Source organism: Ovis aries, chromosome 17, assembly GCF_016772045.2.
Source record: "Ovis aries strain OAR_USU_Benz2616 breed Rambouillet chromosome 17, ARS-UI_Ramb_v3.0, whole genome shotgun sequence".
Taxonomy (NCBI): Eukaryota; Metazoa; Chordata; class Mammalia; order Artiodactyla; family Bovidae; genus Ovis; species Ovis aries.
The window spans coordinates 40,606,243-40,631,983 of NC_056070.1; the positions used below are offsets into that span (position 1 = coordinate 40,606,243).

Here is a 25,741-nt window from a genome sequence, read left to right on the forward strand (position 1 = left end):
GACTGTTTCCTCATTTCCCATGATGTGTGTCTCCCACCTATTCTTTCAGGAATGATAGAGTAAACCATCTTTTCTCCAGTTTCGTCAGATGGATCTTGATTGGGTCCTACGGTGAGGACAATGTGGTCTCTAAATTGCAGTCTCACTGTGTTGTCCAACCCTGGTAACTGTCCACCTGGTGTTGAAAAGCTCTGCCGAACTTCACATATAGTAAGGGGAGAATCCATTCATGGTAACATCCTTCCTCATGTCTGCTGAAGGCAGTTCTTTGATGCCCTCTAGATGGTCTGCAAGTATCCTCAGAAAACCACCTTATCTTTTGTTGCAACAGCTGTGGTTTCCACCTGCGGGAGCAGCCGCCGGCGGATGCCAGCCCGGAGCTCCACGTCTGCCTTCGTGGTATCAAACACAAGCCCCAAAATGGTGTCCAAAAGGAAATCTCCCCACGAACTGCTCCGGGGGTGTGGATGCTCACATGCGTGGAGTGGGCCAGCCCCTCCGGAGTGTCCGCCTGCTGGATGGTCCCTCTGCGAAAGCGCAGATCTGCCGGCTTCAGCGTGAACTCCTGTCCTCGCGCTCCACGTTTCACTCCGGTGCCCGCGAGGCGGCGTGAGGGTTGGGGCGGGGAGCGGTACCATGAGTTGGTACAGGCGCCAGTGTTTCTTTCCCTCCAGCTGCAGGATGAAAACCTCAACATCATCTTAGTGGGCCGGCAGGCCCGGATCTCCCACAGGGGTTATGTACACATTCGAGCCCAAGTAGCACTCCAGCTTCTAGAACTTCCAGAGTTCATCCGTAATTCTCAGAGGGTAGTGCAATGAACTGTTGCACTTTTCTGATCAAAGTCTTTTCTCAGCTGAAGAAAGTGCACTTTGGCCTCTAGATTTAAAACCTTCTTCTTCCCATGGACACACCTGTAGACATTTTTGAATCCTCCATAGTACTCTTCAGATCTGAGAGCGTGAACAGGAAGTTCAAGGTCATCTCTCTGGATGAGAAGTGGCTTCTGCTCCCGGAATTCCTTGAAAAAAGTCTCGAACTTAATGGGCGAGATTAAACTTTCAAAGAGGCCACAGGGTCTGTCAAGAGTTGAAAGAGGAAGGCCCACCGGCTGCCTCCACTTTCACCTGCTTAGGGACAGGCCCTCTCTTCCTTCCCATCCCCTGCAGGCTTCTCTTTCTTTGGCCTCCCTGTCCGCTGTCCTCGAGAGGAGGCAGTGAGAAAATGCAAACCAGACTCAAGCCTGTTGCCAGTAGCCTCCCTATATTGTTTTTATAGGCCAAAAAAACCCTTGAACAAATGGCTTAAATTTCTTCTAATATTTAAAAAGCTTTGTATATTCTACAGGTTACCTTTATAACTTTATCCAATATACTCTATCTTCTTTTTCTTAGAGAGTAACACTAGTACTTAACAATTCCTATTATTAGGAATGATGAAATTCTTCCTGACTTTCTTTCCATCTGTCTCTCACCGTAGGATTTCGATCAGTTATATACTGTTTATTAATGTTCATCTTAGGAATATAAAATATCCACATACTGGTAGATTTCTTAGTTTTAAATGACATCTTTTGACACCTAGCTATTTTTCTTAGTAGTTTTATGGTTTCACTTTATTCATTTTGAAACTGCCTTCCTTTTTAAGTTATTGTGTCCTCTTCCTGAATTGAGCCCTTCATCATTATGTGATACCTCTCTTTATCTTTGTGATAGTCTTTGTTCAAAAGGCTCTTTTTCTCCAGTGTTAACACAGCCCCTCGAGCTTTTAAAAAAATCACTGCTGCATTTCTTATCTTCGTTTAGCAGCATGTATTATAATGTCTCTTTTTTCTCTGGTTGCCACAAGCTCTTTTCCTTTATCTTTGGTTTTCAGCAGCTTGATTATCATTCATCAAGTTTTTTCCTTTCTACTTCTGTTTGTTTTTTTCTCTGAGGTTCTTAGATTTTTTTGGGTTCATTATGTTATTTTAGAAAATTCTTGGTCATTATCTCTTTAGATATTTCTTTAAAATTGAGCAGGACCCTGTGTCTCCTGACTTGCCTCTTGTTTCTAGAAAAGTTTTATCCTCTTTTTTGAATTCCAAGGAACAAATTTAATCAGAGAAGTGAGAAAATGCAGAAACAAAGGAAAACAGTCAAGCAAGACTGTTAGCTATAAAACAAAGTCAAGGATGTTAATTTCCTCCTCAAGGGCTGTAGATAACATCCTGAGCCATGTCTGTGAGTTATTTTGCAGATAGTCTCCCCCACCAGCTGGAGGAAGTTAACTGCTGACCACCAGCATGTAGATGCTAGACTGACAGGAACCAGAAGGTTGACAATTGAGATTCTTGAAGCACCACCTTGCGTCTTCACCATCGACCAATCAGAGAACTGAACCTCAGTTGATCATGCACCTTGCAATATTATCCCTCAACTTGCCTTTAAAAACCCTCCCTTGAAAGACATCAGGGAGTTAGGGTCTTTTGAACTTGAAGTGTCTGTTCTCCTTGCTTGATAACTTGCAATAAATGCTGTCCTTTCCTTGACCACCTCTGGTGTTAGCAAATTGACCTTGCACATCGAAAAAGCAAGAGAGTTCCAGAAAAACATCTATTTCTGCTTTATTGACTATGCCAAAGCCTTTGACTGTGTGGATCACAAGAAACTGTGGAAAATTCTAAAAGAGATGGGAATACCAGACCACCTGACCTGCCTCTTAAGAAACCTATATGCAGGTCAGGAAGCAACAGTTAGAACTGGACATGGAACAACAGACTGGTTCCAAATAGGGAAAGGAGTAAGTCAAGGCTGTATATTGTCACCCTGCTTATTTAACTTATATGCAGAGTACATCATGAGAAATGCAGGGCTGGAAGAAGCACAAGCTGGAATCAAGATTGCCGGGAGAAATATCAATAACCTCAGATATGCAGATGACACCACCCTTATGGCAGCAAGCGAAGAGGAACTAAAAAGCCTCTTGATGAAAGTGAAAGAGGAGAGTGAAAAAGTTGGCTTAAATCTCAATATTCAGAAAACTAAGATCATAGCATCTGGTCCCATCACTTCATGGGAAATAGATGGGAAACAGTGGAAACAGTGTCAGACTTTATTTTGGGGGGCTCCAAAATCACTGCAGATGGTGATTGCAGCCATGAAATTAAAAGATGCTTCCTCCTTGGAAGAAAAGTTATGCCCAACCTAGATAGCATATTGAAAATCAGAGACATTACTTTGCTAAAAAAGGTGCATCTAGTCAAGGCTATGGTTTTTCCAGTGGTCATGTATGGATGTGAGAGTTGGACTGTGAAGAAAGCTGAGCGCTGAAGAATTGATGCTTTTGAAGTGTGGTGTTAGAGAAGACTCTTGAGAGTTCCTTGGACTGCAAGAAGATTCAACCAGTCCATTTCAAAGGAGATCAGTCCTGGGTGTTCATTGGAAGGACTGATGCTAAAGCTGAAACTTTGGCCACCTCATGCAAAGAGTTGACTCATTGGAAAAGACTCTGATGCCGTGAGGGATTGATGGCAGGAGGAGAAGGGGATGACAGAGGATGAGATGGCTGGATGGCATCACCGATTTGATGGACATGAGTTTGAGTGAACTCCGGGAGTTGGTGATGGACAGGGAGGCCTGGCGTGCTGTGATTCATGGGGTTGCAAAGAATCTGACATGACTGAGCAACTGAACTGAACTGAACTGATATGTCTGGAGAGCAGACCCAAGTTTTGTTTGATGACAAACAAACTTGTTTGATGACAAAGTCTTGTTTTTCCTCTCTTCTTTTTCTGTGACCCTTTAATGCAGTTTTAGGTGATTTTATATTATCCTGCAACTTTTGGATTCTTGGCTCTGTATTTCATGTTTTTTTTTTTTTCTTTTTGATTCAAATAAAAGCTTTCTATTGATCTATCTTCAAGGTGATTGATTCTTTGCTCAGCTGTGTTCATCCTGCTGCTAAGCCTGTTGAAGTAATCCCCTGATTCTCTTTAAAGCTTCCATCTTTTTTGCAGACATTTTACACACGTGCATGTATGTTGCCTACTTTTTCCAATAAATCAATTAACTGATTAATGGTAAGTTTTTTAAGAAAGATTTTTTGACATGGACCATTTTTAAAGTCTTTGTGGAATTTATCACAACACTGCTTCTGCTTTATTTATTTATTTATTTATTGGCTATGAGGCATGTTGGATCTAAGCTCTGCAACCAGGAATCAAATCTGCACCCCTCTACTGAAAGGGGAAGTTCCAACCACTGTACTGCTGGGGAGGTCCCAATCATAAGTATTTTAATTTCCTTGTTTGGTAGCTGTAACATCCGAGTTATCTCTAGGTCTGGTTCTGTTGAGTGCTTTATAATGTGACAAAGATTATTCTTCTTGCTCTTTTTGAGGACTGGACTTTCTCAGCATTGCTGTTAATCATGACTCAGAAGTCCCAGCCCACTTTGTAACAGTACAGGATCCTGGGCTGGAGAGGCTTATCTGCCCATGTTGCTAGAGTAGAGAGCTTTCGCTTCTACCACCCTTTTGGGTTCCCAGGTGGCTCAGTGGTGAAGAACTTGCCTGCCAATGCAGAAGCTGCAAGAACTATGGGTTTGATCCCTGGTTTTAGAAGATCCCCTGAAGGAAGAAATGGCAACTCACTCTAGTATTCTTCCCTGGGAAACTCCATGAAGAGAAGAGCCTGGCAGACTACAGTTTATGGGGTCGCAGAATTGGACATGACTGAGCACACACACACACCAGTATCATTAAGTTTTGCTTCCTAAGAAGGAAGCGTCTCAGGAAGAAGGAGGGGTTTGTGCCTGTGGGCCACCAAAGAAGACTGTCTAGTTTCTTTAACCACCCCTAGCCTTGCTGTGAGTTGGTGGAGACCAGAGGAGAAGAGCCTGTTAGGAGTAGCTGACTCCCGTGAGTCTGGGGTTCACATCTATTCCAGAGGGTTACACTATCCCACACTTAACCTTCACAGGTCTATTACAGTTTTGGCAGTTTTCTTTGTATCTGCTTTATGACTATCAACTCTTCATCTTGTGTTCTGCTAAAGGCAAAATACTGTAGATGTCCTATCTCTCCTGAATTCAGTTTACTTGCTTGCCTTATGACTGTAGTTCTCTGATGGGCTTGAGAAAATTATGATTGTGTAGATTGTAAAGTTCTTTCTCATTGGTAGAGAGGGAGCAATATTGTCTTGGGGCTTTCTATACCTTCAGCACAGCATTGTTGGAATGGAATTGTAATATACATTATTTTCTTTATATATATATTTATAATATATAACACAATAGATATAAATATAATATTTTATTATATATCTATATCTATTTTATTTATATTATATTTTATATATTACAATATATTATATCATATATAAAAATAATATGTAGATTTTCTTTATACTTCATATTATGATCTTGAAATTGCCCCGTGTTGACGGAAGCAGGGCCAGTGCACTCATCTTTACTATACCTGTGCGTGTACGTCACATCTTAATCGTCTGTCCTCTCCATGGCTTCCAGGACCTTGCTCCATAATGCATCCTCCCTGGTTTCTATATTTTCAAATTCTTTATTTTAGCTTCTTCTCCCTATATAAAAATGTGCTTAGTCTCATCCCAAAATGAAAGTTTACTTTACTCTTGGGATCATCATTTCAACTTTAGCTATTGCTCCAGCTGTTTGTATGCTTATTTACTACTTATTTTTCTTCCTTTTTGAATTTCATATATTTTATTGTGGTGTTTATAGGTTTTTAAAAATTGCTTTGAAAGAGCTATTGGGTTTGGCCAACCCCGGGGTGGCACATTGGTAAAGAACCCACTTGCCAATGCAGGAGATGCAGGAGACGCAGGTTCTATCCCTGGGTCAGGAAGATCCCCTGGAGTAGGTGACGATAACTCGCTCCAGTTGTCTTGCTGGGAAATCTCACGGACAGAGGAGCCTTGTGAGCTACAGTCCATGAAGTTGCAAAGAGCTGGACACGACTGAGCTACTGAGTATGCATGCACATATTAAAGGTTTTATAGTCTGTTGTCTGTCGTATATCTTACAGGTATACTCTTCTAGGCTGTCGTGTCTCTTTTTATTTTATTTATATTTTTCTATGTTTTACTAACACATCCAACAGATTTTCTAGTTTATACTTTGCTAAATGAAAGCTCATATGCAAGGTGAAGTCATTATAATTAATTTAAAAATGAATACTTATAAAGCAAAAATTATTACTAGCATTAAAATTGGGATAGTATTCACTATCAGGAATACGTGTGAAGTGAGTTGTTTGGATAGTTAAAACTTAAAGATTATAATTTTTATAAAGATTATAACTTTATAAAAAATTTTAAAAGTCTACCTCTTTAGTGATAAATCCTAATTGTTTTATTTTTATCTGAGATGTAAATTTTCCTACCTTTTTAAAAGCAAAGGAAAGTTTTATTATTGTATGAGTATAAAATTTCCGACATTTGCTTCTGTTTTCAATCAATGCATGGACATTTAATTGCGAATTTATTCATGTAAATATTGCTCAATTTTACTTAATTATTAAGTTGGGATTACTGTATGTTATAACAGTTAATGAATACTTTTGAACCCAAATTTAATCACCACAAATGATATTGCACTTAATTTGCCCTTTCCTTTGTCATTAGTGAGGGTACTATACTGTCATACCCAGATGCCCTCTGGACTTAGTAAGCAATGATTTAGGAGATGTTTCTCTTTTCCTAGATGGTTCCAAACCAGTGTGTTTTGAATTACAGGGTCTGCTTTTTATAGCATTTCTTGCTGCTGCTTTGTTACTAGGTTGATAGTTGTTACTTCTCGCTAAAACCAACCTCACTAACTTCCCCTCCTACTTTCAAGTTGGTGCTTCTAGTCTGCTGTGAGCTTAAAACTCCAACAACCAAACTTTTGGGAATCTCCTATAAAATAAAAGAGAGGGAATTTTCATATGACACAGTGCATGCAATTTATGGATCAAATTTTAAAGTGATATTTTGGATTCACTTCTTCATTTTTTACCTGTCTCTTAGCCACATTTACTGGATAATTGAATTTTGCATAGGTGGGCTGATGCTAAGAACCACCAACAAAGCTACTGTGTGAAAAATTCCATGGAACATATTCCATGTGATGAGGCTTCAAAAATAAATTCTAAATGTTATATTCTTGTTACACCGAATTTAGAGATGGAACTAAAGTCACTTAGTCTGTCTATACCAAATGAATGGGTGAATAGATTGACAAAGAAAAGAGGTGATGTTATACAATGTCACAACATCCCTTCTGTTTTCTTCCTGCCTCCAAAGTATTTTGATTTTTTGGAGATATTTTATTTTAGTAAGAGTTTCCATTTAGTATCACAGTAATCCAAGTCTATGTCCCAACCACTAATGATGATGAAGCTGAATAGTTCTTTGAAGACCTACAAGACCTTCTAGAACTAACACCAAAAAAAGATGTCCTTTTCCTCCTAGGGGACTGGAATGAAAAAGTAGGAAGTCGAGAGATACCTAGAGTAACAGGTGAGCTTGGCCTTGAAGCAGAAAATGAAGCAGAACAAAGGCTGTGGAAAATTCGTAAAGAGATGGGAAGATCAGACCACCAGACCTGCCTCTTGAGAAACCTGTATGCAGGTCACGAAGCAACAGTTAGAACCAGACATGGAACAACGGGCCGTTTCCAAATTGAGAAAGGGATATGTAGAGGCTGTATATTGAATCCTTGCTTATTAACTTATATGCAGAGTATATCATGTGAAATCTGGATATCAGATATGCAGGTGACACCACCCTTATGGCAGAAAGTGAAGAGAAACTAAAGAACGTCTTGACGAAGGTGAAAGAGGAGAGTGAAAAAGCTGGCTTAAAACTCAACATTCAGAAAATGAAGATTATGGCATCCATTCCCATCCCTTCATGGCAAATAGATGGGGAAACAATGGAAACAGTGACAGATTTTATTTTCTTGGGCTCCAAAATCACTGCAGATGGTGACTTCAGCTAAGAAATTAAAAGACACTTGCTCCTTAGAAGAAAAGCCATGACCAACCCAGACAGCCTATTAAAAAGCAGAGACATTGCTTTACGAACAAAGGTCCATCTAGTCAAAGCTGTGGTTTTTCCAGTGGTCGTGTATGGATGTGAGAGTTGGACCATAAGAAAGCTGAGTGGTGAAGAATTGATACTTTTGAACTGTGATGTTGGAGAAGACTCTTGGGAGTCCCTTGGACAGTAAGGAGATGAAACCAGTCAATCCTACAGGAAACCAGTCCTGAATATTCATTGGAAGGACTGATGCTGAAGCTGACACTCCAATCCTTTGGCCACCTGATGCAAAGAACTGACTGATTAGAAAAGACCCTGATGCTGGGAAAGATTGAAGGCAGGAGGAGAAAGGGATGATAGAGAACAAAATGGTTGGATGGCATCTCTGACTTGATGGACGTGAGTTTGAGCAAACTCTAGGAGATGGTGATGGACAGGAAGCCTGGCTTGCTGTAGTTCATGCAGTCACATAGAGTTGGACGTGACTGAGCTACCAAAGTGAACTAAGCTTAGAGGAGTTAGTTTAGATAATAGGAATGTTTAATAAAAGTCATGCTAAAATTTTTGAGGAATTGTGACACAATATTGATAAGTACCACTTGAGAAAAACCCAATATCCAAAATGAGCTAGGCAAAAACAGAAAAGTTAGTTGTTTTCTGTAAGAAGAGATACAGGGAATCCTCCTATACTGTTGGTAGGAATGTAAATTGGTATAGCCATTATGGAGAGCAGCATGGAGTTTCCTTAACAAACTAAAAATAGAGCTGCCATATAATACAGCAACACCACTCCTGGGCATATATCTGCAGAAACTCTAATTAAGATACATGCACCCCAATTAGCAGCACTATTTACAATAGCCAAGACATGGAAGCAACATAAATGTCCATCAACAGAGTAATGGATAAAGAATATGTGGTGCATATACAGTGGAAAACTACTCAGCCATAAAAAGAAAGATATAATGCCATTTGCAGCAACATGGATGGACCTGGAGATTATCGTACTAAGTGAAGTAAATCAGACCGAGAAAGACAAATATCATATGATATCGCTTATGTGTGGTGTCTAAAATATGATAGAAATGAACTTATTTACAAAACAGAAATAGACTCACAGACAGAGAACAAACTGATAGTTACCACAGAAGAAAGGGGGAAAAGAAGGGATAAATTAGTTGCTTGGAATTAACAGATGCACAGTACTAGATATAAAATAGATAACCAACAAGGACCTACTGTATAGCACAGGGAACTATACTCAATATCTTATAATAACCTATAATGGAAAAGATTCTAATATATATATTAATCTAATATATATAATCTAATGTATATATTAGATTCTTTTCCATTATACACATACATATATATAACTAAATTACTTTGCTGTACTCCAAAAACTAACAGAACATTTAAAATCAACTATATTTCAATAAAAATTAAAAAAGAAAGATACAGTAACTTACAGCCAGTGCAGTCTGGGCATGTGCTGACAAAGAGATTTGTCAGGCAAGCGGGTAAGGACGTTATTCATCAGTACTCTGAAAAAGAGAATCAGAAAGGAGTCCCATTTTTCTGTTTCTCTTTTCAACCTAAGTCAAACATGGGTTTATCATTATTCTCATGAAGCCGTGAACATCCAATAATTTAGGTACATTCTTACTCTAATTTTTTGGTACGTCTTGTTATATTTAAGTGCTTGTTAGTAATAAAATTAGACAAATGATATCTGTCTTATGAAAGAAGCAGTAACATCAGCAGACTGAAGAAAACACCTGTACCCTTCAATTGTGGGTAGTGAAAAGGTGATTTCAAGTCACCGTTATTTTTCTTCGCCAAGATTAATATACTAAGTCCCTTACATATGAATGAGTTCCATTCCAAGAGCATGTTCTTTAAGTCCACTTTGTTCTTAAGTCCAACAAAGTTAGCCTAGGCACCCAGCAAACAACGATCAGCTATATAGTACTGTACTGTAATAGGTTTATGATACTTTTCACACAAATAATACATAACAAACACAAAAGATAGAGAAAAGATTTTTGATCTTATAGTGTAGTACCTTGAAAAATTATAGTAGTGCGGTACTACAGCTGGCATACAGAGGCTGGCATCGAGCGAACAGGGAAGAAAAGTTACTGACTGGAGGAGGGGAAGGAAGTGGGAGATGGCAGAGCTGAAGGATCATCAGCAACAGGAAGTGGAGGACAAGCTGCAGTGTCACGTCTGATGTTGGTGGAACGCATGTTCACATCTTTAGAAGTTCACAGCTAGAAGGTTTGTATGTAGGGGACTTATATTAGAGCATAGTACTGGTGTGCCTAAGAATATTGGAATGAAACATGACTGAGAGGCTGCGTTCAGTTTCGATGGGCTGACATTCTAGAAGACAGAAGATCTTCTAAAATTGTTACAACTATAGAATAGCCTCATAGAATAGGACTAGGAAATGGCTTTTAGTTGGAAATGTCTTTTTCGGGTTCCAATTCCAAATAAAATGCTACTAAACTCAAAGTGATCATTTTTATTCATGTATTTTCCTTCAATTGAAACATCTGCTTCAATTTTTAGTACTTACAGGAGAATAAGAGAATTTAGTCCGTAAAATGTTAGTGGGGAAATTCGACTGAGGTGATTATCTTCAATTATCCTGCCAACCACAAGAAAAAATAGGTTCTTTTTATATATTTTTTCAACATAAAGACAAATACCATAATATGCTACAGAAATGAAACATACAGCCATTCTAGTCTGTGGAGATCTTCAAAAACACCCGGCTTCAAGAGGGTTATTTTGTTATGACTGAGATACCTGAAAAAAGAGAAATCATGGCAGTAAATCTGTTGTCTTCTTGATGTCTTACAAACAGGAAAGGAAGAGCAATAGTCATTCATCTTAAAGTTTCTTCTAAGCTGTTCTCATCAAGCCATTTTCCTGCCTTTGGAACTCTTAAGGTTATTTATCATTTACCTTTCCATATCCAGTTTTTAATTTCTCAGTTATCAATCAACCACCAACCAGTCAATCAATCACTCTATCTATTCATCTATTCATCAGATGGTTTTGACACTGTGCTAGGTCTCTAATCCCTTTCTTTGAGGAAGACGCCATCTGAGCAGGTAAACAGTATAGCAGCGGAGGGGAAAGAGCTAGAACACACAGTTACTCTGACTTTCCAGCAGAGAAGACGCTGACTGCTGGTTGGGGCTGTGGAGTTTGGAGAGGAGAGGAGACAGCGAGTCCTAATGGAAGGAGGCTCAGTTGAGAAGAGATTTGGATGAGGGTGTGTCTTCCACAAAGCAAAGCATGGGTGGGAGCGAGTCCCAGAGAGAGGAAATGACTTATGCAAAGGCAAGAGGTGTGAGGGTGACAAGTTGAAGGGTCGCTGTGAAGAGGCTGAGAGGGGACACAGGAGATGCCCTGGGGGCAGGCAGGGACCGGCTCTGGAGAAAAGACACCGAGCACCTTGTGGGGAGTCTGGCCCCCTGTACACAGAGGAGACTTGACTTCTCACTCTTCTGGGGAGTGAATGCTCTCTTCCTTCTCTTATACTGATTGCTTATGCATTTTTCTTTTTCTTCCGAGAGAAAACACCAGCTTTTAATAACTTTCAAAATCACCTCTTATATAAGTGGAATCAAGCTAGAATAGTCAATTGATAGAGTCAGAAAGTATACTGGTAGATGCCAAGGGCCAGGGGTGAGGGGTGGGGAGGGGAATGGTGAGTTAGTGTTTAATGGGGCCAGGGTCTCAGTTTAGGAAGGTGAAAAATTAGGGATATGGATAATGGTGAGATTCTACAACAATGTGAACTGTACAATTAAATATGATTAAACTGTAACTTTAACCTCAATATAAAAAACATTAAAAAAATCACCTCTCTTCTTTTATAAGAGGCCTTAGAGTCTTTGTGTGGTTTCTTTTTCCCTGAAGAAAACTTTTGGACACAGACACACATAACCCAACAGAATAAATAAATAATGGGATAAATAAAGGGAAATATTTGCAAAAATCTAATTCCATTTAACTAATTAATCTAATTTAATCAAATTAGTTTAATTTAATTAAAATAATTTAATCTAATCCCATTTAACTTTGTGCTTTTGATTTGGGAAAGTGGAGGTGAAACTCTCAAAATACCTAAGGTTGCCAGTGGTGGCAAGAGTCCAGGACTGAAATGTGTGCAAAATTCCTCTCCTCCCATTTTGGCTTAAAATGGCAGAGAAACTGTCTTACATGTTTATTTCTGTATCAATTTCTCTGGCTCAGCAATTTTGCTCTGAATTTGCTGTCAGATAGTTTGGTTCCTAGCTCTGCCACTTAATGGTGTGACCTGAAGCAAACAACTTCTGAAATCTTCAGTTACCCCAATTCTGAAATGGAAATAACATCAGAACCTAATTCACTGGGTTGTTGAGTATTTGGGGCCAGGCGTGTCAGAAGTGCTTGGCATATATCATCATGACCGTGTCTCTGTTCAACTTCCCACATCAATTTCTTGCCTCCTCTTTTTCCTCACTGCCTATGATTCCTGTGCAAGTGTTCATTCAGTTCCATTTCTACTGATACGTGGACCACATTGATTTCTCTCTTCACTCTGACAAATTGGGCAGTTGTGTGTGTGTTGTGTCGTTAGTCGCTCAGTGGTGTCCGACTCTGTGATCCCCATGGACTGTAGCCCTCCAGGCTTCTCTGTCCTTGGAATTCTCCAGGTAATGATACTGGAGTGGGTAGTCATTCCCTTCTCCAGGCTCTCTTCCCAACCCTGACTTCCTGCGTCTCCTTCACTGTAGGCAGATTCATTGTCTGAGCCACCAGGAAAACCCAATTCCACTTCTACTGATACGTGGACCACACTGATTTCTCTTCTTTTCTCCACTCTGACAGATCAGGGAGCTTATATCTTATGAAATCTCTCCTGCCAAGAATTTCCTTTCCCCTCTCCACCCTACAGATCTGACTTTTGCTTGGGGGTAGCATGGGATAAGACCCCCACACTCTAGCCACTTCTTTCCTTCCCTTGCAAGCCTGGAGCCCCAGCTGGGCATGGGAAGATGGAAAGCATCTCAGAGGCTCCCTTTAAGAGTTGCTGGAAGTCCCCCAAGTAAAGGAATTTGATCCATCCCACCCCCAAAGCCCTGTGCTTCAGTTTTCAGAGTCCTCATCCACTGCTCTGGACCTGAAATGATCACTACTTTCATAGTAGCTGTGGTCTGAGCAACACAGGTTTAGGTCCTAAGAAAGTAAATCCCTCGCCATTCTCTATGATGTATATGTGGGCATTGTTTCCCCAACATGGACTGTAAGCTTCTGGAAAGCAAAGGGGTGCCTCTCGCCAGAGGAAGCACATGGTTCTCTCTGAACTACCAGAGTGTAACGTGCTGGAAGGCAGCGGGTCTGACTTCTCTTTCTCTGTACCGCATTCTAGAATGTCTAGCTGAAGAACTTGCACAGTCTGAGGGGTAATGAATATCTACGGATGAGTGACGAGCAGAATCTGATGGTGATCCATGAAAACCCAGGACCGTGAGACATTTTTATATTCAGACAATATTCTAGTGTCAGGAAAAAGCCAAGGAGAGGATGGAAGACACTTTTGCATTTACTCTCCAGTTTCTACTATCTTTCAAGAGCCCCCTCCATATTCACTGAACATTATACCAAGCAGATATGTTTAAAAGTTTTGAACAGATTTGTGAGAGATTGTAAAGAAAGGTAGTCAGAAATATGATAAGGATGAGTCCAGTACTGACTTCAGGAAATTTGCTATGACATGAAAGAGCAGGGGACAGAAGGGAAGAGGACACAGCTACAGGGGTTACTGTTCAGACTTTGGAACTCCAGTGACTTTCTTCCATTTTGCCACTAAGTGATTGGGTGGCCTTCTTGACTCAACCCCAAACTCTGATACCACCAGTGAGGAATCTGACCAAAGTTCTTGAGTTAAGGATTAAAAAATGGGATAGAATAGAAAGCAAGGGGCCAGAAATAGAAATACAAAAAACTTTTATTTATGTGATTTGGGGTCATAAATCCCTCCAGTCACTCCTGGGAGTCAGCTGCTTGGTAGAATGCAATGAAATGGAACTCTGAGAAGGACTATTTTAAAAAACTTTGCTTTTAACTACAATGAGACATCACTTTATAGCCGTAAGGATGGCTGTTATTAAAAACTACACAGCACACAACAACAACAAAATCCCAGAAAACAGCAAGAGTTGATGAGGATGTAGAAGAATTGGAACCTGTGCATTGCTGATGAGAGTGTAAAATGGTGCAGATGCTGTGGAAAGCAGTAAGGTGGATCCTCAGAAAATCAAATGTAGAATTGCCATACAAACCAGCAATTCCAGTTCTGGGCATTCACCCAAGAGAATGGAATTCAAGGGTTCAAAGAAATATTTGTACATCAGTGTTCACAGCAACATTATTCACAATAGCTGAAAGGTGGAAATGATCTCAGTGTCTATCAAAATCAATCAATAAAAAATGTGATACACAGAATGGAATATTACTCAGTCTTATTATCGTTACATTCAGGAATGAAATTGTGATATATATTACATGGATGAAACTTGAAGGCATAATGCTAAGACTAAAATGTTATGAAATAAGCCTGACACAAAAGGGAAAATATTACCTGTTTCTACTTCTGTGAGGTCCCTAGAGTAGTCAGATTCGTAGGGACAGAATGTTAAATGGTATTTGCAAGAGGCTGGAAGAGAGGCTTGGGGAGTTAGAGTTTAATGGATGTGGAGTCTTAGTTGGGAAGATGGAAAGTTCTGGAGATGGATAGTTGAACAATAGTGTGGATGTACTGAATGCCGCTGAACTATATCCTTAGAAATGACTCAAATGGCAACTTTGCTATATATATTTTATCATAATTTTAAAAAAAACTTTGTTCTTTCAAACGTATCATGCTTTACATATTTGTACAAGGAGAATTAGTGGGGAAAGCACAACTTTGGGCTTTCTCCTTCATAAATTTTAGCTATCACTAGGTTTTCTCAGGTTGGTAAAGGATATTCAGTCCTCCTTCCCATCTCTATGGCGAATGCATATTGTGTGTCTAATTCTTCTGATTTTTCTCATTCATTCCTTGCAACAACCCTGAGGTAGGTACTGTTGTAGTTTTCACTTTTACGGTAGAGGGAGTTGATGCTTAGAAAGGAAAATAAGCCCTCAAGTTCACACACCCAGTTTGTTGGTGCAGCACGTGTGACTCAGGGTCCCACGCCTTTGGCCCCAACGTGGCAACGTCTGCTGTCTGCACATGCCCTGAACGCCATCACGGGTGGCAGGGCCATGTGCAGTGGGATGGGTCGGGTCCACAGGCCACCACGGAATGGGACGACTAATTGGCCCTGGTACTTACAGTTTAGTAAGACTGTACAGTCCTCGGAAAGCATAGACAGATACGGATCTAATCTTATTGTTTTGCAGGCACCTGTGAAAATGATTATTAAAGGGAAAATATGAGGAAAAGGAGTTTCAGTTTCGCAAGAATGAAAAGAGTTTTGTAGATGGATGGTGCTGATGGTGGTGCAAAAATGCAGGTGTGCTTAATGCCTCTGAATGTACACTTAAAAGTGGTTAAGATGGTACATTTTATGTCCTTTGTATTTTACCACAACATCTTGTAATAACCTATAATGGAAGAGAATGTAAAAAAAAGAATACATATGTTTATATATACGTATAATTGAATCATTTTGCTATTCATCTGAAACTAACACAACATTGTTACTTCAATAACTATACTTCACAACTATACTTCAATAAACTTTTTTTGAAAAAAAGAGGAAATGTCAAGAATCCTTTAAAATTAAAAAAAGTAAACAGGATAAAATAGTGAAGTTGGATATATGTCATTTTGTTTCTTGATTAAGTTCATAGATTACTGGGCTGATTTTTATTTAGAACTTGTAGTTATAAATTTAGACATATGATGCCTAAAATTTAACATTTGAATTTTCAGTGACTGAAACTTCAGTTTTAGGGCCTAGCAAGGTACTTACTAATCAAAGAGGCCTAGAAGCCTTTTTAACATTCTGATATTTCCTGCTGTGATTCTATAAACTTGATAGTATTCAGCACAGCCCTGGCAACACTATGAGGCTGTGACATTACTAAGACCCCAAACCATATGCCATGTTCATCACAGATTGGCCAAGCAAGTCAACTTTGATTGTATTTATTTGACACCCAAGTTTTGCTCCAAAAAGTGTTTGAGAAAATATATCAAAAGTACGTACCACAGAAGAGAAACAGAAATACAAAAAGTCAGGTCTAGAAGACTATAAATGAGCTTGGAAGGCCAAGCAAGGATGCTGGCTGCAGAGTTCACTGAGGTCATGCTGAAGGTTGGGCCTGGAATTAACAGGAGGTCAGAGGAAACAGAACCTGGAGCACAAGCCCTTGCATCCCATGTACCCAGTTAAGCTCCACACATTCATAAGCACCGGCCCCAGGTTGTAGCAAGGAGAAAGGAAGGACCTGACTTCTTTCCTTCTTCTGATGAGGGTACCATTGTCCTGGTGTGAGTACGTGCTAAGTCGCTTCAGTCGAGTCTGACTCCTTGCGACCCAATGGACTGTAGCCCACCAGGCTCATCTGTCCATGGGATTCTCCAGGCAAGAACACTGGAGTGGGTTGCCATGTTCTCCTACAGGGGATCTTCCCAACCCAGGGATTGAACCTATGTCTCTTGTGTCTCTTGCATTGACAGATTGGGTTCATTACCACTAGTGCCGCCGGGGAAGCCACATATTGCCTAGAGGTGGAATCAAAGGATATCTCTAGCCACCAATGACAACTTTTTTTTGTAATTAAGCTATTTTGATCTATTACTTGGAACAAATTAGTTGTTTATTGTATAAAAATGCCAACATACTGAACTGTGATATTGAGTTGAAGTCCTGACTCGTTTTAAACCATGTGAACACAAGGTGGTGCTACAGATCAGAAAAATTCTTCCTCCTCCAGCGATCAGGAAACAGGAAGAAAGTGTCCCCTTGAAGTTTGCGTATCAGGCTTAAACTTGAAAACCTCTTCTCTCTTGATTGATTAATATCTAGAATATAGTTCTGAAAAGTCTTTTATTGGAATTCAGTTTTATGATGTGAAACTTTTTCTTCAGATACTCTGAGCTTTGAGAACATTTCATCAAACAAAATGGATAATTTTTCTTCTGATTCTGTTCTATTTCTATTATCTTAAAGAAAAAGTACAGATAGATGATATCTATGTACCAGGGTTCTATTGTGTGAACACAAATCCAAAACCAATGTAGATGTGAAAATGAAACCAGGAACTCTGACATGTTTGCTACATAGTGTAATGCAGGCACAGAATACTTAAACCTAGCAGTTTAAGCCTATGACAATATAATTCAGCCACAACACTGACCTAAATAACAGGCAACCATCACCAGGGCCATTACAGATTTTGAGAGTACGTAGGGTAATCTTAGACTGATGGGAAGCCAACATGTCAGATAAAACTAATGAGGTAGATGTGAATATGGAATTAATTCTACAAAGCAACATGCTTGGAGGTTTCAAGCCACAAGAACTTGCTATCCTAGGTAGAGACTGGACTTGTAAACATATGGAAGAAAAATTTCCCTGTCTAAGCATGAGAGCAGACCTGGTAAAGGGTACTAACATCTTTCTCTAAGATTGACGTTGAGGTGCAAAGAGCAAAGCCTTTTGAGTGTCTTCACTTGGGAGACGGTGGTAAGAGAATTCCAAGTACTCATACTTTGGTTTCTTTGGATAGGCATCTGAGAGTTTGCTAGGGTGGCTTCTAGAAGCAGTCAGAAAAACAATGTTACCTGGTAGTCTCCAGCTAACAGTTAAATACTTCCCCAAAGAGGGGTTAGACTTATGCAGAGGTGTAAGTTGGTCTCTGCAGAAGTGGGAAGAAACAGATATGCCAAAAAACATTAGTCAATTTAATACTAAGAATTACAATTTTTTCTTACAGAGTCTGAAGACCATGGTACTTTTTGAAGACATTAGGAGGAAGCTTTCTTATTAAGTTCCGCTTGAGTGACCTGAAATAAATGTAAATTTTGGATTTTAAAGTTCTTTACTTTTAATAACAGTATGAACAATTATAAACTCTATTTACTTTAAGACTAGCTTTCAGGAAACACTTCGCTTCATAACGTCACTCTTGTATTCATATCATTTAAAATTTTTTTAAAAGAGATTTTTGTTTGAGAGATATTTTAATTAATTAGTGTTTTATTAAGATACAGCTGATTTATAATATTATATTAGTTTCAGGTCTACAACACAGAAATACAAAATATTTATAGATTATACATCATTTATAGTTATCAGAAAATATTGGCTATATTCCTGTGATGTAGCTCATTTATTTTATTCACAGCAGTTTGTAGCTCTTAATCCCCACTTTACCCCACCCCCTTCCCTCTCTCCACTGGTAACCACTAGCATGGTTTCTATACATATGAGTCTTTTTATTTTGTTATATTTGCTAACATGTTTTATTTTTTAGATTCCACATATAAGTGAAAACATGAAGTATTTTGTGTTTAAAGTCTTTTTCGGACTTATTTCACTAAGCATAATACCCTCGAGGACCATCCGTTTTGTTGCTAATGGTAAATTTCATTATTTTTCATGGTGGAAAAGTATTCCCTTAATATATGCACCACATCTTCTTTATCCATTGCTCTGTCAATGGACAGTTAGGTTGCTTCCAAGTCCAAAACAGAGTTTGCCCGCACCAGGGTCTCCTTGGTAGAATGAGCTCCCAGAATGGCTGCCCCTGTCTCTACGTCCCCAGAGAGAGCTCTAGCGCCTCTTGCCTCTTCAGGAGGTTCTCCAAGATCAGCAGGTGAGACTAATTCAGGTTCCTTTCCAATTACTCCTTCTGCCCCGCGTCCCTGAGCAGGTAAGGTTTCGCACGCACCACTTAGGAGTGGAGTCTCTATTTCCCACTGCCCTCTGGGACTCCTGAAAGTAAGCTCTGATGGCCTTCAAAGACCAGTGTTCTTGGAACTTGCCTTCTTGGTACAGGATTCCCGAATTGAGGAGCCTGATGTGCTGTTCGGACCTCTTGGTCCCTTAGGAGAATCTCTACAGTTGCAACTGTTCTCCCATTTTGGGGTCATCCCCTGGGGTTACGGGTCTTGATTATACAAAGTTTCTGCTCCTACTTCCCTTCCTGTTGTAGTTACTTCTTTCTGGCTTTCACTGTAGACGGTCTTTCCTGGTAGGTTCCAGCCTTTTCCACAGATGGTTCTTCTGCAGATAGTGATGGTTTTGGTGTGCCCGTGAGAGGAGGTGAGCTCAGGGTCTTACCATCCTTCGGTCTTGGGAATTGCTTCTTGTCATAGTACCAATTGAACTAGGACTAACTGTTGATTTTGAATTATTAGAGATAGTTTTCTTAAATTTAAGTTACAACATTGTAATTCTGACAAAAACTTGAAACAATAAAACTGGAAAAATAATCTTCAGTTATGTTCTTTTCTATTTTCATTTAACAAACAGAAAGCATCTCAGTTTTTGAGTGACAATAAGGATGTTGTTTTCTTGTTTAAAGCACATTCAAGAACATAATATTATATTCCTCAATATTTCAGTTTTCACATTCCACTACCTTTACTTCCTTTAAAAATTATTTATAAAGGAAACTGTCCATTGGTCCATATAGTTGAACCATCTTTATTCAAAAAAAAAAAAAAGTAATCCCAATGCAATTTCTAATAAGTTGTATAAAAAAGATTTCCACTTGTATTACAGTTTATAAGCAGCTTGACACAGGCCAGGTTCACATAATTGTGGTTGTATTGAAAAGGACCTAACATTTAATTCTTTAAGCAATATAATATGGTAGGAACAAAATAAAACAAGCAAAAAATCCCAACCATTGAAGCTGGTTTCAATGGCTGGGATACACAATCTTACCATGTCAGTTTCTTTAACAGTGAAAGAATGTATTTGGGACTACATGACCTCTAATAATATGGTGCCACTGTTGTTACTGTACTTGTCTATTATGATGGAGCAGATGCTCATTAAGAAATGAGTAATACACCTCATTGATGGGAGTTTGATCTGCTGTGGGACAAACATTTGGAAACAATGGTCAACATAAAGAACTCAGTGAAGAGACAGCTTCATACAAAAGACATGAATAGTGTTACTTGTGTTGGTGTGGACCAGTATTGCCTGAACTTGATAATGAATCCTTCTTAAAGAAAAATAGCTTCTCAGACTCTTGAGAACACATTTTTGGGAGCTAATTGGAGAAAAAACTATTCTAGAATATAGAAAACTATGTATTCTCAACACTAGCATTATTAGAAAATTAAGAAAATAATTTCTTAAGGAGTGAAAAAAATCTTACTTTTTTAATAGATAAAGAACTAGTATATGTAAATATACACAGTATATCTGAAGTATTAAAACATCACAGATGAGAACAAAAATGTCTAAAAAGCCTCAGGAAGGGGGGCAATAAAGAAAAGAAAAAGGGTTAAGAAAAACCGTTCTAAACTATACATATCCGTCATTTAGTGATTTTTTTTTTTTTAATGACTGAATGTCAAAGGTTGATTAACTAGTAACCTTCTCTTGAAATCACTGTTAGCTGTTGGGTTATCACCAAATGTTCTTTCATTCCTTATATCAGCTAATTGAAAATCCCTTTTCTACTAAGAGTTCTCACTTGGCTTAGAGCTTCAATTCTGCTTTATATCCTGTTTAAATGTTTGTGTTGTGTAAAGATTAACTGCTAAATGTTTGGGTTTGATTTAAAGTTATTGATGAAAGTTTAGTGTGCCTCCAAAAGTGTGTTCATTCATTCATTTTCTCAACAAACCTGGGTTGAATGCCTTCCATTGTACTTTGGAAAAAAGATAATATCCCTGTCCTGGATAAGCTTATACTCTATTTGGATGACAAATAACATACTTTATTAAATAAAGATTCTTCTTTGGATAATAGCTCAGGACTATTTTTTATTGCAATGATTTACTTGTAAATTCAACTCAAAAACACTGTTTAGAGCTTATTGTACTTGCTATGGACTTAGAAGTTATACAGAAAAACCACATTGTAGGGCCCCCATGGAGTTTATGGTATTCTCCTTTTTCTGGTGGCGATTAGGACCCCAACCACTATGGCATGAGGGAGAACATTTGATACACTTAAAGGAGATACAAATGAGGTTCTACGGGAGAACCCAAGAGGAAGAGGCTAACTGCTCCTAAAAGAGAGGATGACCCTAGAAGGAGGGGCAGCTCCTTTAAGGACTCCTGAATAATGTTTCTTAAGAAGTTAAGTTTTTTATTAATAGTGCCTAGAACTTATAGACTACTTCTTTCTAATGATGCAGAATATTTCACAAGTTGCATTCTCTGTATTTTTATAATACCCTACTGAGATAAAAAGAGGTAGGTGTTAATTCTCTCACTTTACAGGATGGACTAAAATACTTTTTAATATAGTAGAGCCTTGTATTTTAAAACTTGATATTAATGAAATGTTATAGACATGAATTCCTGAGCTTGACTCCTACATTTACAAATGCCTGTTGGCAATTTCCATGGAGTGATCTTTAATCTACCACTGAAAAACAGCTAAATTGAAGTTCTAATCTTCCCCACTAACTGTCACCAAGTCTCCCCTATCGCCCTGTTACTCAGGACGGAAGCCTTGGAGTCACCCTGACTCCTTGTTTCTCTCTTGTTTTCTGTACCCAATCATTCATGAAGATCAGACTCCATTCTAGACGCAGATGTAGGGAATAGATGTGTGAACATGCGAGCGGGGGGAGATTGGGATTGACATATACACACTCCCATGTATAAAGTAAATAACTAGTGGGAAGCTGCCGTGTAGCGCAGGGAACTCGACTTGGTGCTATGTGATGACCTAGAAGGCTACGATGGGGAGAGGGAGGGAGGCTCTCGAGGGAGGGGATATATGTATACATATAACTGATTCACTTTGTTGTATAGCAGAAATTAACACAAAACTATGGGCTTTCCAGGTGGTGCTAGTGGTAAAGAACCCGCCTGCCAATGCAGGTTAGAGGTAAGACATGCCGGTTCTATCCCTGGGTCCAGAAGATCCCCTAGAGAAGGGAATGGCAATTCACTCCAGTATTCTTGCCTAGAGAATCCCATGGACAGAGGAACCTGGCAGGCTACAGTCCATAGGGTTGCACAGAGTCAGACATGACTGGAATACTTAGCACACAGCACACAACATAACGCTGTAAAGCAACTATGCCTCAATTTTAAAAATACAATATTGTAAAGTAATTAACCTCCAATTAAAATAAATAAATTTATATTAAAAAAGGTCTGATTCCAATTTTTTCTTTATATCAAGGGTTGGAAATTGGCAGCTCATAGGTCTGTATACATCTCTTTATAAACGTCTATATGTTTGGATGCATGTGTGTATGTATTTTGAGCCAGGATAGCCTTTTCTAAGTTGAATTAGAATGCCTTCAGGGGCATTTACACTCTCTTCTTAGTCACTGCTATATCTACTTTCATTCCTCCAGCCCTCTTCTTTTTCCTTTTACAAAAATTAATTAAATTGTTGAAAAATATATTCAAATTCTACTTGTGGAAAAACAAAAGATGAGATTAGCAACATGAGGATATTCATTGATTTGGATTTGCTAGCATTTCCATACAAGCAGTATTAGTGATAATTTTTTTCTTTAAAACTAGAAGAAACTCATCATAAATTTTTATACCTAGGTGTTCTAGTCATAGTTTAAATCACAGAAACTCTCCCCAGGAACTCAGACATTTTTTTGAGGGGGATATCTTTTTTCTGGCAGGACTAATTACTATGAAAATAGCTATGATGAGTCTAGGGTGAGACTGAATGCTGTCCTTAGTATATGGGAAAATGTCACCTTTTTTGGAAAACAGATCTTTGTGGCTTAACCTGTACTCAGCTCATTGACAAATTGGGTAAGCTCCCCAGATTCTGTTAATTTGATTATACCATTGTGTACGGGAACACTGAGCTGGAGTTCTTCCCTGTTCCTTGAATATGTCAAGCATATAAGTTGCAGTGTTACGTGGTTGGGGTTGAAAAGGGCAGGACTTGCCAACATTTATCACCTTAAGAATTGCTCCTATCTCATCAGCAGCAGTAGCATCCACATATATACAAAAGGCAGAGCTGTAAGATACTAAGACACCTGTATGAAAACAAAAACTCAGAGAAATATTGGATTAAAATGTCTATCCTTTGCTAATTTCTTTAAAAAATTCAGCCAAATGTATGTGTTTGTGTTGCTGAAGTTTGTTGAATTCAAATTAGGACTGGATCAATAAGTTGTTTATTATGAGCATAATTTTCTTTTACATGGCTAAGTATGAGTTATTTAGGGAAAAAAATGAACATCAAGTCTCTGGGTCAAGTGTGACTCAGAAGAGTTAGATTTTAAATGTGAAGTGATGGGATATTTTATCCAATTTATTTTGTTGTTGTTGTTCAGTAGCCCAGTCGTGTTCGACTGTTTACAATTCCATGGACTGCGGCACTCCAGGCCTCCCTGTCCCTCACCATCTCCCAGAGTTTGCCCAAGTTCATGTTCATTGCATTGGTGATGCCATCTAGGCATCTCATTATCTGATGCCCTCTTCTCTTTCTGCACTCAATCTTTCCCAGCATCGGGACTTTTCCAACAAGTCGTCTGTTTGCATCAGATGACCAAAATACTGGAGCTTCAGCTTCAGCCTCTGTCCTTCCAGTGAATATTCAGGGTTGATCTCCCTTAAGATTGACTAGTTTGATCTCCTTGCTGTCCAGGGGACTTTCAGGAGTCTTCTCCAGCACTGAAGTTCAAAGACATCAAAATTCTTTGGCATTCTGCCTTCTTTATGGTCCAACTAGCACAGTCATACGTGACCACTGGGAAGACCTTAGCCTTGATATATGGACCTTTGTCGGCAGAGTACTGTCTCTGCTTTTGAACACATTGTCTAGATTTGTCATCGCTTTCCTGTCAAGAAGCAATAGTCCTCTGATTTCATGGCTGCAGTCACCATCTGCAGTGATTTTGGAGCTCAGGAAGAGGAAATCTGTCGCTACTTCCACCTTTTCCCCTTCTATTTGCCATGAAGAAATGGGGTTGCATGCCAATTTATTTCACTTGCTTTATATTTTTATTTATACATGAGTGTATTAAAATTTATTTCTAATCATTAAAAAATTGACTCTTTTAATGTGTCAATTCTGGTGTTAAGAAAGCTTTGTATAATAGTTTGATCGTAGCTTTTTTTCTTTAGTAGCACATACACTTGATGGCATCCTTTGTTTAGATACAACATAGTGATACTAAATACTTTGTAAGATTGTTATCAGGGACTGAATAAGTGAGTACAGAGAATAACTTAGAGTAGGATTTATCATTTAATAAATGCAAATAAATATCAGCAATCATTATAATGACCAAGGAACAATGATATCATCTTGAATGACAATGCATTGTTACGCCTTAATTATGATACAGTTTTACAGGTGTTATACTGGCTGTCAGAATGAAACCTTTTTTTCTACTTACATGAAAGTCACATTTGAAGAAACTGATGGAACAGCTCGTAAATTGATCTCATCACACTCGAGCTCTAAACCTTGGCAAATACATTGCAGGGGTGCAGACCCGACCACTGAATAAAGAGGATATAGCAAGGAGAGGGGATGATGAGGGACCAGGAACAGGAGGGGAATGAAAAGAAAGAAACAAAAAACTATGAGAAAATCATACACAAAAGTGTGTTGTGTCTTATGATAAGCAATTTGTGCAAAGCTTTAAATTAAGTTTCCAAAAGTTTGCTTTAAACATTAAAATGATACCAGGACCTTAAGATAGGGAAACATACACATTTAACAGCCCAAGCATTAAAAAAAAGTAGCAGTTTGCCTTTCTCTATTTGTTGGAAAATGAAGTCATCTGCTCTTATTTTATCCTTGCAGAGTAGCTATGTCTAAAGGTGACACAACAGTGTGTGATGGGCTTTAATGTTCATTTCAAAGCTGCTACTTAAGAATAAAGTGTTCCCTTTAATGGAATACTAAGCTGTTTTTAACTAACAAGAAAAAGAACTTGACTATGAACTATAGTGCTGGTAGATTTTCTTATTAAATTCAGGAACTCTTCAAAGGACTTCTTTTGATTTATATAGGACTGCAAGGATGCCTACTGCTTCACTTAAGGAATTGAACATTTTTTATGCATAGCTATTCTGTTCTCACTGATCGGAGTTGGAAAGAGAGAGAAAATGTGATGTATGCCTTCGGCTACCTTCTGGGCTCCCGGTATTGCTAAGGTTTATTAGAGATTTGGGGTGGTGTGTTCATATAGCGAAATGGGAGTATTATTCAGTATCACAGATATTGTCCGATCCCTGACTTGAAGAATGGATGATGCCTCATCAAGAGCAGTGGGGCATATTCTCTTTTACGTTTACTTTGAAACCCTGCACTTAGAGCAGAGCTTATAGACTTTACCTACAGAAGCAGGCAAAGCAGGTACCGATCGCATCTTGGAGTCCCTGTGGGAGAGCTTCTCCTAACTGTTGCCCTATTACCACAGGAACATGTGTGGCCAAGTCAACCAACTTCCTCAAAGAAACCAGAAAGACAATACTTTTTATATAATTACCTACTTAAAAACAGTAATACT

At 38.9% G+C, this 25,741-nt stretch overlaps 1 protein-coding gene and 1 pseudogene across 1 annotated transcript in view; both read right to left on the bottom strand.

Moving 5' to 3' along the window:
- RXFP1 (relaxin family peptide receptor 1) overlaps nucleotides 1–25,741 on the bottom strand; it is a 116,023-nt gene that overhangs the window by 30,754 nt on the left and 59,528 nt on the right. The window contains exons 4-9 of the mRNA XM_012097572.3: nucleotides 24,620–24,725; nucleotides 18,027–18,098; nucleotides 15,417–15,488; nucleotides 10,778–10,849; nucleotides 10,617–10,688; nucleotides 9,505–9,579 (exon numbers count right to left, since the gene is read on the bottom strand). Coding sequence (XP_011952962.3) covers nucleotides 9,505–9,579; nucleotides 10,617–10,688; nucleotides 10,778–10,849; nucleotides 15,417–15,488; nucleotides 18,027–18,098; nucleotides 24,620–24,725 — 469 coding nt within the window. The remainder of the gene's footprint in view (nucleotides 1–9,504; nucleotides 9,580–10,616; nucleotides 10,689–10,777; nucleotides 10,850–15,416; nucleotides 15,489–18,026; nucleotides 18,099–24,619; nucleotides 24,726–25,741) is intronic.
- LOC105602821 (ribosomal oxygenase 2-like) lies at nucleotides 300–2,360 on the bottom strand (annotated as a pseudogene).